The sequence below is a fragment of the Otolemur garnettii genome, unplaced genomic scaffold, assembly GCF_000181295.1.
Source record: "Otolemur garnettii isolate 467f Iridium unplaced genomic scaffold, OtoGar3 scaffold00011, whole genome shotgun sequence".
NCBI classification, from domain to species: Eukaryota; Metazoa; Chordata; class Mammalia; order Primates; family Galagidae; genus Otolemur; species Otolemur garnettii.
Window position 1 is genome coordinate 33,038,399 of NW_003852406.1, and position 11,713 is coordinate 33,050,111.

Here is an 11,713-nt window from a genome sequence, read left to right on the forward strand (position 1 = left end):
TCAGTTTCCCAGTCTTATGTGAACTGCGGACATCTCTCCGATCAGTCTGTGGCTTGGTGTGGCCTGACATCTGGGGAAGCGATGGGCTATAGCTTTCCAAGGGCCACAGAGAGCTGAAGCGTGGTGCTCCAACCTCTGGGTCACTATTTTATGAGCTGCCTTGTTTTAAAATCAGCTACCAACTAGCAAATTCCCAAGGAATAAGCACCCCATTGTCTTTCAAGCTGTGCTTCTTGGAGACTAAGGATGGGGGTCACTGTCCTTATACTTCTACTACCTCTGAAAACCATTATCTTCTCCCTCATTCCAGGAGCTGCCTCAGAACAGAGTGAGACAGTCCAGCCAGGAGATGAAATTCTGCATGTGGCTGGGACTGCCATGCAGGGTCTCACACGGTTTGAAGCCTGGAACATCATCAAGGCATTGCCTGATGGACCTGTCTCGCTTGTCATTAGGAGGACAGGCCTCCAGTCCAAGGGGACCACTGCTGCTGGGAACCCCTAGGCAGAAAAAACACCAGCTGAAGCCAAAGCCAACAGCAGGTGGCCCCATAACTGCTGATTCTCAGGGTCTCTGATCCCTGCCCCACCCAGGCGGGGAAACGCAGGTGTGCTTTCTGGAGGCTGCTGCCCAGGTCCAGACCTTCTGGGCCACCATCCTGCAAGAAGCTTGTCCCAGAAGCAAGGACAGAGGCACACTTGGGCAGCTGATACGAACTGTAGGTTAGGTATAGAGAGCTTAATGAAAATACTGTGGTGCCATAAATAAAATCGATATATTACAATTTGATATAAAATTTGTGTCCTGCTTTGCAAAATGTTCCAAGTACTGTAATTGTGCGGCATTTCCGAAAGCAACATTTGTTTTTCTCATGAATTTGTAATGTGGGCAGAGCTTGGAAGGGACAGCTCATCTCTGCTCCCCTTGGAACAGCCACAGGCTGGGGACTGTGGAGGTTCATTCACTTGTATACCTAGTAGTATACCTGGTCCCTGCTGGCTGGGACCTTGCCTGGGATGCCGGTCTGAATGCTCACAGGTGGCCTCTCCCTGTGGCACAGGCTTCCTCCCAACATGGGGCCTGGGTTTCCAGGGTCAGCATCCCAGGAGTGGGAGAGCCTGGTAGAAGCAGCACCCTGTTCATGCCCTTATGCCCTTAAGTCACATGCATCAATTCTGCTGTTCTATTGGTTAGAGCTGGCACAAGCCTGCCTGGGTTTGAGGGGAGGGGAAATATTGCTGGAGCCATTTTTGGAAAATATAATCTGTTAACACAAAACATTTGCAAAATTGTCTTTAGTTGAGTTGGAGGAGTGATCCTAGGGAAGGGTAGCACCAGGCAGCAGGGCCAGTAAGCAAACAAAAGTAAAGCTCAGAGTTCAAAGTGCAGACAGGTGTGCTGAGACCCACCCAGGCTGAATGGAAGCGGGGGAAATAAAAGTTGCTACCACTCACCCGCCGCCTGCCAAGCACTGCTTGGGGTTGAAGAAGGGGTGCTGTCTTTAGTAATCACGGCAGCCTCTAAGTGCATGGCTCTGTGCAAGCATGCTGCTGAGGGCACCAAGATGTGGGGAAATGAAGGGCAGGGTGTCTACCTGGTGAGTGATGAGGCAGAGAGTGAGTCCTTTGCTCTGTGATGTATAGAGATTAACAGGCCTAGAGGCTCTAGGTACAGAGCATTGTAGGGAAAATACTCGAGTGTCTGACCAAAGGGATATCTGGTTTGGTGATTTCTTTCTTTGGGGGTGGTGGGAGTGGGGACAGTCTTGTGCATTGTGGCCTAACTACTTTTTCTATTTTTAGTAGAGATGGAGTCTTGCTCTTGCTCAGGCTGATCCTGAACTGGTGAGCTCTAATCCTTCTGCCTCGGCCTCCCAGAGTGTTGTGATTACAAGCCTGAACTACTGTGCCGGGCCAGGTTCAGTCGTTTCTTTTTTTTGAGAAGGAGTCTCACTTTGTCACCCTTGGTAGAGTGCTGTGGTGTCATAGCTCACAGCAACTTCAAACTCTTGGCTGAAGTGATTCACTTCTCTTAGTCTCCTGAGTAGCTGGGACTATGGGCACCCACCACAATGCCTGGCTATTTTTTAGAGATGGGGTCTCATTCTTGTTCAGGCTGGCCTCTAACTCCTGAGCTCAGACAATCCACCTGTAACAGTCTCCCAGAGTGCTGGGATTAGGGCTTGAGCCACAGCACTCGGCCTTTGATCATTTCTTAATGCCTGATTACCAAGCTCAGGACAAGGAAATGTGACTTTGTATTAGCGACAACCAATATCCCTTGACTAGGCCTGGGTCAGGGCTCAGCCTGTCCCCATCCCCTGCTTCTGTGAAGTAAGGACGTGGGGAAGACCTGCCAAGAACCACAGATAAAACACGAAGAGAAGATTAGCCCAGAAAATATCAACAGAACCATGTGAATGCAATCTGGCGGCTGGGTCAGGCTCCTCAGAAAGGTAAGAATCTGCTTCCTGGCAGTAGACTCAGAAAGCCTGGCTGGGGTGCTCATCTTCATGTAGACCCCTTTGGTGACTTTCTTAGAGTGGGTGTTAGCTCATCCCTCTTCACCATGAGAAATAATGGCTGAGATGGCTGGTGTGCTGCAGCTTGCTTGGCTCATCCCCTTCTGGATTTCATCAAGCAGTGACACGCATGCAGACAGAACTCCAGCGGTCGCCAGGTGTCTGAATTTAGTGGAGGCCCTGAAGATGCGGGCTGAAGGTCAGCAGCAGAAGTTGCGACTTAGTCCCACAGCCCCTCCCGGGATCTCACCATGCCTACTGGGGTGGGTGGGAGGCCACATGGCACAGAGGGCACATCCCTGCCTGTACCTCCTCAGCACCTGTGCACGCAGTGACCATCCCTACAATCCAGGGGTTGTTTTCAGGTTATCAAGCAGCCAAGAGCTGAATGTGGGCCAGCCCAGGGAAGGACAAAGTAGGTCTTCATCAAGACTAGAAGGTGGGGACAGGGAAGGGCCTGGGGCCCTGAGAAAGGCTCCTTAGGAAACCAGGGGAGGTGACAGGTGGGTGGGGCAGAGGCCATGTGCAGACTGGGCCCAGGTCGAGGTGAGCCTAGGGTCCTCCCCAGTGCCTCCTGTCCCTGGCTCATCTTAGGATGTTTTCTCCTTCTCCAGCTGAGATAGGACTACCGAGGACATAGCCACTGGTGCCCAGGTTTCTGGTGTCCAGGCTGAGGAAGGCTTCAGGGCAGGAAATCAGCAAGAGGGTCCATCTGAGCCCCCCGGGGGGATAGAATTTTAAAGTGGAGCTTTCTTCAGCCAGCTTCTTCAGAGTTCACAGTCATGGAGAACAATGCTTTTGGATGTTTTCAACCATCCTCAATGTTGCAGACAACATAGCGGACAATCACAGCTCTTAACATCCATGAAAAGGAATCACTCACGGTCTCTTTCAGGCAGCCCCAGATCTTTGCCTTGCCCAGCATTTCACTGATTCCTGCATTATCGCACTCATGCCAGCACTCAAGAGTTAGGCCACACTGGGATTGCGACATGTGCCTCCATATTTTCCTTTAAAAACAAGAAGTGAAAGCAGAGATGTTCCTTATCTATTCAGGAGCACAACTACTGAGTGGCAGGGCGTGACCCCAACATGTGTTTTCTGCTTGCTCATCCAGAACTCAAACCAGTCTAACTCGACACCAGCAGTTGGTGTGGGAGCAGTGCTGGAAGTACGTCCATGGGCCCAGGGAGATGTGTCCTTGGCCAGCTGGCCTTCCACTCACTAGACAGGACAGACCCTTTTTGCTAAGACCACCACCTTCCAGGGGTTGGACCTCATAGGAGCAAGCATGAACGTTCTCCTTGGCTGGTGAATGCAGACTAGGCTGGACTTGGAGACCAAGCCATGAGGTGATAGCGAACTATGCTCGGCACAGAGTAGGTACTCATTTACTGAATGAATGAATTCTAAGTCAATCCAAGAAACTGATGCGGAAAGGGAGTTAGCTGGATGGCCTTGAGGACGTGACTGTGGGATGTGCAGATGCTTTAGACACAGAGAGAAGAAGGCTTCTACCCTCCACGCTGGAGATAGTCACCCTAGAACTCAAAGGTAGGCAAGGAACTACCAATAACACAGGAGAAATGTTTTCCATTTGGAGGAGCAGAGGCTGAGAGCTCCGTGGAACTTCCTGCACAGGCAAAAATAACCTGGGAAACTGAAAACTGAAGGTACACATGAGACCCTTTCTACAGGAAGGCAGTGGAGGAACAGAGGGGCTGCTCTTGAGTGCTAGGACCCCTCGCTGGACTGTGCAGGTCGGATGGGAGAGAAGTCACAAGGCTGCCCGGGTGGGTGGCAAGGCTGTGCTCCCGTGTTCTGATGGTGTCCTGGGTGGTACAGCTGCTCCGGGCTGAGCAGCATAGCAAGCAGAGTCCAGTGTGGGGAGTCCAGCCAGGGATGCTGGCAGAAGGGATGTCCGGCCCTTCGTCCTTCTGGACAGCAAGCTGGACAAGGAGAGGCAAATGTCCACAGGAAAGAAAAGGAAGACTCTTTCCCCCAGAGCTCGACATGCAGACATGAATGCTGACTCGGTGCAGAATCACTTCCAAAGAGCATGGGGTCCACCCTGCCTGGTTTCACTGGGAACATGGAAGAGATAAAGAGAGAAAAACGACCAATTTGAAGGGAAGATACAACAAAAGGGGTATTCAAATTATGTTTTCGTAATGCTTATACCATTTTTAAGCCATCATTTTCCAAGTTGACATCTTTTTAAAAGGACAAATCTTGTGCAGTGTTAAAAACATATAGGGGGGTCTGTATCAGAAAATTATATCTGGAGTTTGCAGCATAGGTCTTAGAGAGCTCCAGGTGCCAAAAAAGGCTATAGGGGCTAGTTCTGAGTGCTGACTGGGAAGCCTGTCTCTGAGTGACTACAGCAGGCAGGCTTTTGCTTCACAGGGCACCAGGACTGAGTCCCTTCAGGTGGCTGTGGCCCAGGGCCACCCTGCCAGAGGAGGTACATAGGTAGGTGGAGTTCAGAGCACAGGAGGGGCTCCTGCTGCACCAGCCCTGAGTGGAAAAGAGGCAGAGGGGTGGGCTTCTGCCTCGGCCAGTGTCCTCAGAGACTCCCTGGCTTGTTCCAAAGAAGGAACACACATTTCTTGAGCGCTCCCAGGCTCTCTGGTGTCCCAACAGTCGGAGCTTCTCAGTGACGCATGGGAGCTCTTTGCCAACAAGTGATAGCATTAGTCATGGAATTTCTTCACTGCTTTCTGAAGGTTGGCGTAAAACCCAGCCATGCTGCGGGGGAAGAAGGAGTCCACCACATTCCGAGGGAGGTAGCCGCTGAGGTCGGTCTGAAAAAACGTGATCAGCTTGGTCTTGCCGGGCTCCCTGTGAAAGCAACAGCAGAGCTAGATCACGAGTCTGCAGTGGAGGTGCTGGGGTCAAGCACCGGGACAGGCCAGGACAGACACCTCAGTAGACATGGCCATCCCACAGGGACCACATCTAATCCTTAGCTGGATTCAGCACCCAGGTGTTCCCTCTGGACCTGCTTATTCTCAGGGTGGAAACATGTCCTCTGTGGGTGTGCTCCACAGCCCCTCCAGGCCTTCGCACAGGGAGAAGTCCCTGCTTCCAGCCACAGAGGCAGTTCATGCTTTCTGATTCATTCAGCAAAAGCTTTTGCAGAACTCCCTCTGCGCCAGGCCCCGGGAGAAACAAACAGGTGCTGCTCTCCCTCTACTTAGGGTCTGACCAGCGTGCCATGTGACACTGCAGCAGACCAACTGCTGGTACAGAGGGTGGTAAAAATGCAAAAACAATGCCACTCCCTTCATTATTTTCTGTTTTGAAAAATATAACTATTCTCTATAAAAATGTTATTTATGTTAAAATGTAATACATTTTTATTATATTAAAATAAATGTTTAAAGAATTTCTAAGTTTTTATTTATAATTCACGAAATAATGACAGATACAAACCACTTCAACAGAAGCTCCTTGAAGCCCTCTGTTATATTCAGGGGTGTTATGAACCCTTAGGCCAAAATTTTGAGAACCGACAAATAACTTGAGCACGTGTGAGGGGGAGTTTGGCCAGGGGTGGTGGATGGCCAGAGTGGGAATGGACACGGTGTGTGGCACAGAAGCTGAGCTGGAAGGTGAGAGGCAGTGTCCATCTGCCAACTTGCTGTGTGGCTAACAGCAGCTGTGCTGGCCTCCCCAGGCTGCAAACACAACACTCTGGTGCATGGGGGCTGTGGTGAGTGGTGGCTCTTGCATGTTACATCATGTGACAATAATAGAATGACCAAATGGGGCTAAGAGGAGAAGGCTGGGATAATGGCACCTGCTATGTTTGTCACAAAGATCCAATGAGATGACACACAGGAGCACTTAGTATTCTTCCTGTTCACACAGTAAGTGCCCCATAAATGATGTTGTGATCCTGTCCCGGTTACAGTTTCCTCCACCCTGAGAGCACCTCTCTCTTCCTGAGCTGCAGCCACTCTGAGCTCAGCCACTGTCACCTCTGGCCTAGACACACCAGGCTGCTCAGGCACCACAGCAGTTAAACTCCAAGTCAGGGCACATCCTGTTCATAAATGGGCTTCCCATTTTATTCAGAGGAGAGCACAACAGCTGCCTCCTGGACCCAGTCTCTCCCTTTGCTAACCCAGCTGCCTCCCTCTGGTGGTTCCCTAAATGCTCACCTCCTGCTCCCATCTCTGCAAGGTGACACCTGCTAGTTCCTTTGCTGGGAGTGCCCCCTCTGCTGACATTCCCCAGGCATCCAAGTTTCTGCTTTGCTCAAATGCCCAATCAGGGAGCCCCCCCCCCCCCAGGTTCCCCGTGTTTCTGCTTTGTTCAAATGCCCTATCAGGGAGACCCCCCACATGACTCACCTCCACTGTTCCCTAGCACCTTCATCTGACTCTACTTTGCTAAAGCATTTAACATGATAATCACGAGTGTGTCCATCTGGTATAATTACTTGCATTTGTGTTGTGTCTGTTTCCTTTTCCCACTACTAGGATCTAAGCTCCCAGAGGGTAGACACTTTATCTGTTATAAGAAGTTCATATCTGGTTTAAGAGCAGAATATTGAGCCAGGTGGGTGGGTTTAGATCGTGGATCTTTTATTTCCTAGCTATGTGATCTTGGGTAAGTTGCTTAACCTCTCTGTGCCCAGTGTTCTTATCTAAAAAATGGGGATAATAATATTGCCTTGGGGTTTATAAAAATGAAAATGAGTTAAGTTATATACAAAGTGCTTAGAATAGTGCCAAACAATAGTTTGCTGAGGTTATTATTGCTGGATGATCCATCGTGTGTAGAACAGGCCTATATTCACAGAATGATAAGAGAATACTGTCATAGATTTCAGATCCACAATCTTTGGAAAATAATTGCAGGTGGCAGGCTCCAGTAGAAAGCTCTGTCCCCTGGGATAGAGTGCAGTTGTGCCATCGTAACTCATTGCAACCTCAAACTCCTGGGCCCAAGCCATCCTTCTGCATCAGCCTACTGAGTAGCTGGGACTGCAGGTGCCTGCCACCATGCCTGGCTGATTATTTCTATCTTTAGTAGTGATGGGTCTCACTCTTGCTCAGGCTGGCCTCAAACTCCCAAGCTTAAGTGGTCCTCCCACCTCAGCCTCCCAGAGTGTTAGGATTACAGGTGTAAGCCACTGAGCCTAAGCAGAAAGCTTAACTAAGAACAGAAAATGTTTTCAATCAAGTGGATAACAGGTGAAAGAGTCAACCCTTGAGTTAAAAGCTCCACATTAGCTGAGTTGTGGGGCCCCAGTGACCCCCTCTACAAAGTCCAGTGATCACCTTTGCTACCTGGCATGAGCCACAATGGTACTCATTCTATTGCACGGGCAGCCCAAAAGACGATGGCCATAACATTTAGCCCCTGAAAAGAAAGGGCTTAAGCTCTTATTCCCATCAGACCCAGCACACTGAAAGAGGAGTCTTCAGCACCTGACTCAGGTGGGAAGGACGAGGAAACAAGGCAGAGGGTCAGTGCCCTCAGCCCCAGCCAGGGGATCCGGGCAGCCGTGTATTGAGGGGACTGAGTGCACGTGTGCGTACACACATGCATCATATCACAGCTATGCTATTTTCAAGCTCAAAATTTTGTTATGTTTAAGAAAAATCTTTCACAAGGTGGTTGAAAGGCTAGTTTAGCAAAGCGTGTTATTCAGAGGCACGGGGTCTGGACGTAGTGGAACCCTGTGGCACTACGGCCCACCTCCTGGGCTGGTGTGGTGAAGCATGACCCCTTCCCTTCCTGGTGCCTATACTGGGCCTACAGGGAATGCCAGGACACACCCACAGGTGCAATTTCTTTCACCATCAACTAGGGTGGTTCCCAGGATAAACTAGTGACCTTCAGGTAATTCATTAGACAGAAGTTCCTGGTGAAAACCTGGCCATGTGTGTGGAGAAATGAGCTCAGCTCTGAGGCTGGCCCATAGTGTGGTCTCATAATCGTTGTTTAGCTCTCAGCTCCATTCCATTCCTAGTTAGGGCGCCCTAGTCCCACAGTGTGGAATGTGAGTGGGGACAGCTATCCTTACAGCTGCTTCAGGCTGGTGCCCAGCGAACGCTTGGAGCTCACATCATATAGCCAACCTCCTCACCTTTGACCCCAGACACATACATCATCTAACCTCCCAAACCTCTGTCTTCTCATCTACTAAACGGGACCATGATATTTGCCTAATCTACTTTGCAGGGCTGGAGGGAGCCCCAAAATAACAAGAGTAACATATCCCCACCATTCTTTTCCACTTTCTCATGTTATCCACCGATGTGCATGTGTGGAAGTGTTTTGTAAAATCAAGGTTTAAAGAGTTGTAAGGCATTTTTATTGTTGTGGGTCATAGTCAAAGTGCCCGTCTGGACTCCATGTCCCCACAGGGAAGCCACAGTGAGGTCTGAGGCAAGCACCTCAATGCAGGAAGTGATCCTTACCCTGGCAGCGGCTCACAGAAGCACCCACAAGGATGGTTAAATCCTCTCACAAAACCTGGCTTCGGCGGGGACAAGGGATGCTCCACATGGGTAGCTGAAAGACACACAGACAGCCAGTGAGCTACAACTTCAGAACCCAGCCATGGCCACGGGAGGGCCACGGAGCCTGGGAGGCAGTGGGGGACCCTGCTGCCCCCACCCCATTGCCCCTTACACTCATATGCTCTCACACTCACACGTATCCATGCATATACATGCATGTACTCCAGCATACAGCTTTCCCAAACCTGCCTGAATATTAGCAAAAGGAGCATTACAGAATGCAACGTTTGGGGTGGGAAAAGGCAGGTGCCCTTCTCAAATCCACAGAAGCGTGATGTGGCCACCAACTCACCTACATGGAAGAATCAGAGGCCACAACTGTGTGGGGCAGGGGCTGTGTGGGGCAAGGGCTGTGGAAGGCAAGGGCTGTATAGGACAGAGGCTGTGCGGGGCAGGGGTTGAGCTCCTTGCTGGGCAGGCAGGGGCAGACACACCCCTCCTCAAAGGAAGACGCTTCCGTGGATGTGATATTCACAGCACACTGAGGTTTCGTACCACCCAACACACACGTCTATGGCAGAAACTATGAGCCTCAGCAGGAATAAAAAGGGGCACTGACAAAATCTGTGGCTTAAAAATACAGTTACTGGCACGAGCACTCTCTTGCCTCCGTCCCTTATGGCCCAGAATCCCCCCAAGCCCAACAAGGCAGGGCACACACAAATTATTTTTCTGGTGATTTCTATATGCTCAGCTTTCCTTGAGGAACAGAGGAGTGCAGAAGAGAGGGCCCTGCATCCCAGGAGCGCCCGGTGGCGCCTCCAGCCCACACTCACCATTGGAACTAATGGTCCCATCCTCATACTTCCTGATCAGCACCAGGTCCACAAAATCTCTGGGAGAAATGAGCTTCATGGCAGCCGAGGGGGTAGAGGTTCTGCTTACGCACAGTGTCTGCCAGAGCAAGGGGAGTGCAACTGTGCCTCAAGACCAGCACCTTCTCCCTGCTCCGACCCCAGGCTTTGGGAGAGGTACAGGCACTGACAGTAGGGTGGCCCCGGGAACTGGAGCCCCCAGAGCGAGGCTTCTGAGGAAGAGCTAAGCACTACTGACAATCACTCAGTTTATAAAGTCCCGGGCTGTGATGGGGGCTGGCCATACTGTCTAGCTGCAGACCAGGGCCACACTGAGGTAAGAACTGTCATTTATTGAATAAAAGCCTGGCTGGTCAAAGCCTGCAGCTGTCCCTCAACCCTGAGAAATAAGTTTCATTAAGCCATTTGACGATGAAGAAGCTGAGGCTTGGAAAGATGAAGAAATTTAGCACAAAGCTCACGGTAAAGCTGGAATTCGAGGAGGGCAAGGAGTAGGGAGATGTGAGCGAGTCCCTCCCCTCCCCCCATCAAGGCCAACCCTGCACTTGTTCAGCCTCCTCAGACACTGTGTGGCAGGCAGCTCTCTGGTTTTATGCTGGCCCTGGCCCTGGGAAGGAGCACCCGAACCTCACTCAGTCTCAGAATATCCCGGCAGTCCACTCTCGCACTTTGCAAACCAAGGCCACCCCAAACCTGCCCTGTGCTCATCCCATTACATCCCTCCTGAGGGAGAGCAGGGCCCAGGTGACCTCAAGTTCATGGGACCATCCTGGGGAGAAGCCTAGGGGCAAGTCAGAAGAAATAGGTAAAGGTGCTCAGCTTGCCTTCCCTCAGGCACTTAGACCAGGGCACAGGGGCTTGCTGAGAAACCTTCTGGCAGGGACACCTTTGGCCTCAGGGAATTAGCCATCAAGCAGGCCTGTGATTAAACTATCCAGTGGGGACACTGAGAATCAATTCCCAGATGACTCCATTCCATGTGTCCTTCCTAAAATGACCTGTTGGGAACATGCCATATGTCATAACCCCACCCATCCAGAGTCATCCTACCATGAATAGGCCCAGGGTGTAAAATCCCCCAGGGTATCAAAGGGACAGTTAGGAAAGTTGATTGTAATATTTAATCAAGGTGCTTCACACTCCTGTTAGAATTTCATGATTTTGCTCCTATTACAAAGCTTGGTGTTACACACAAGGCAGTTTCATCATTTCTAAATTCTGATATTTTGGAGTAGAAGTGGTAGCAGTGACAAAATTAAAAAGAAAATTATACTGTTTCCACCTCTGAATCCTCCCCTCAAATGCATCACTCCTAAGAAATGGTGTCTGGACACCAAGATGAAGAGGACTTTGGACAGAAATACTGAAGCAACAGCTCATGTCCTAAATGTAACAAACTCTGAGCATGGCTCCACATCCATCCATCCATCCACACATCCATCCATCCATACATCTATTCACTCACCCATCCATCATCCATCCACACATTCAAACATCCGTCCAACTATCCATCTATTCACTCACCCATCCATCCATCCATCCCTTCATCCATCCATTCATCCATCCATCCATTTAGTTACCCATCCATCCACACACCCTTCATCCATCCATTCACTCACCCATCCATTATCCATCCATCCATCCATCCATCCATCCACACATCCATGCATCCATCCACACATCCATCCATCCATCCCTTCATCCATCCATTTATCCATCCACACTTCCATCCATCCATCCATCCATCCATCCATCCATCCATCCCATCCATTCACTCACCCATCCATCATCCATCCATCCATTCATCCATCCATCCATTCACTCACCCATCCATTATC

General features: G+C 50.4%; 2 protein-coding genes across 3 annotated transcripts in view; one reads left to right on the top strand and one right to left on the bottom strand.

The window, feature by feature from the left end:
• IL16 (interleukin 16) overlaps positions 1 to 1,821 on the top strand; it is a 105,160-nt gene extending 103,339 nt beyond the window's left edge. For both annotated transcript variants that reach the window (XM_023510104.1, XM_023510105.1), the window contains one exon: positions 311 to 1,821. In XM_023510104.1, the coding sequence (XP_023365872.1) occupies positions 311 to 504 (194 nt within the window). In that variant the 3' untranslated portion in view covers positions 505 to 1,821. The remainder of the gene's footprint in view (positions 1 to 310) is intronic.
• Positions 1,822 to 2,151: 330 nt separating this feature from the next.
• Positions 2,152 to 11,713, bottom strand: part of STARD5 (StAR related lipid transfer domain containing 5) — a 15,165-nt gene continuing 5,603 nt past the window's right edge. The window contains exons 4-7 of the mRNA XM_003784586.3: positions 9,837 to 9,954; positions 8,959 to 9,052; positions 3,151 to 5,362; positions 2,152 to 3,110 (exon numbers count right to left, since the gene is read on the bottom strand). Coding sequence (XP_003784634.1) covers positions 5,215 to 5,362; positions 8,959 to 9,052; positions 9,837 to 9,954 — 360 coding nt within the window. The 3' untranslated portion in view covers positions 2,152 to 3,110; positions 3,151 to 5,214. The remainder of the gene's footprint in view (positions 3,111 to 3,150; positions 5,363 to 8,958; positions 9,053 to 9,836; positions 9,955 to 11,713) is intronic.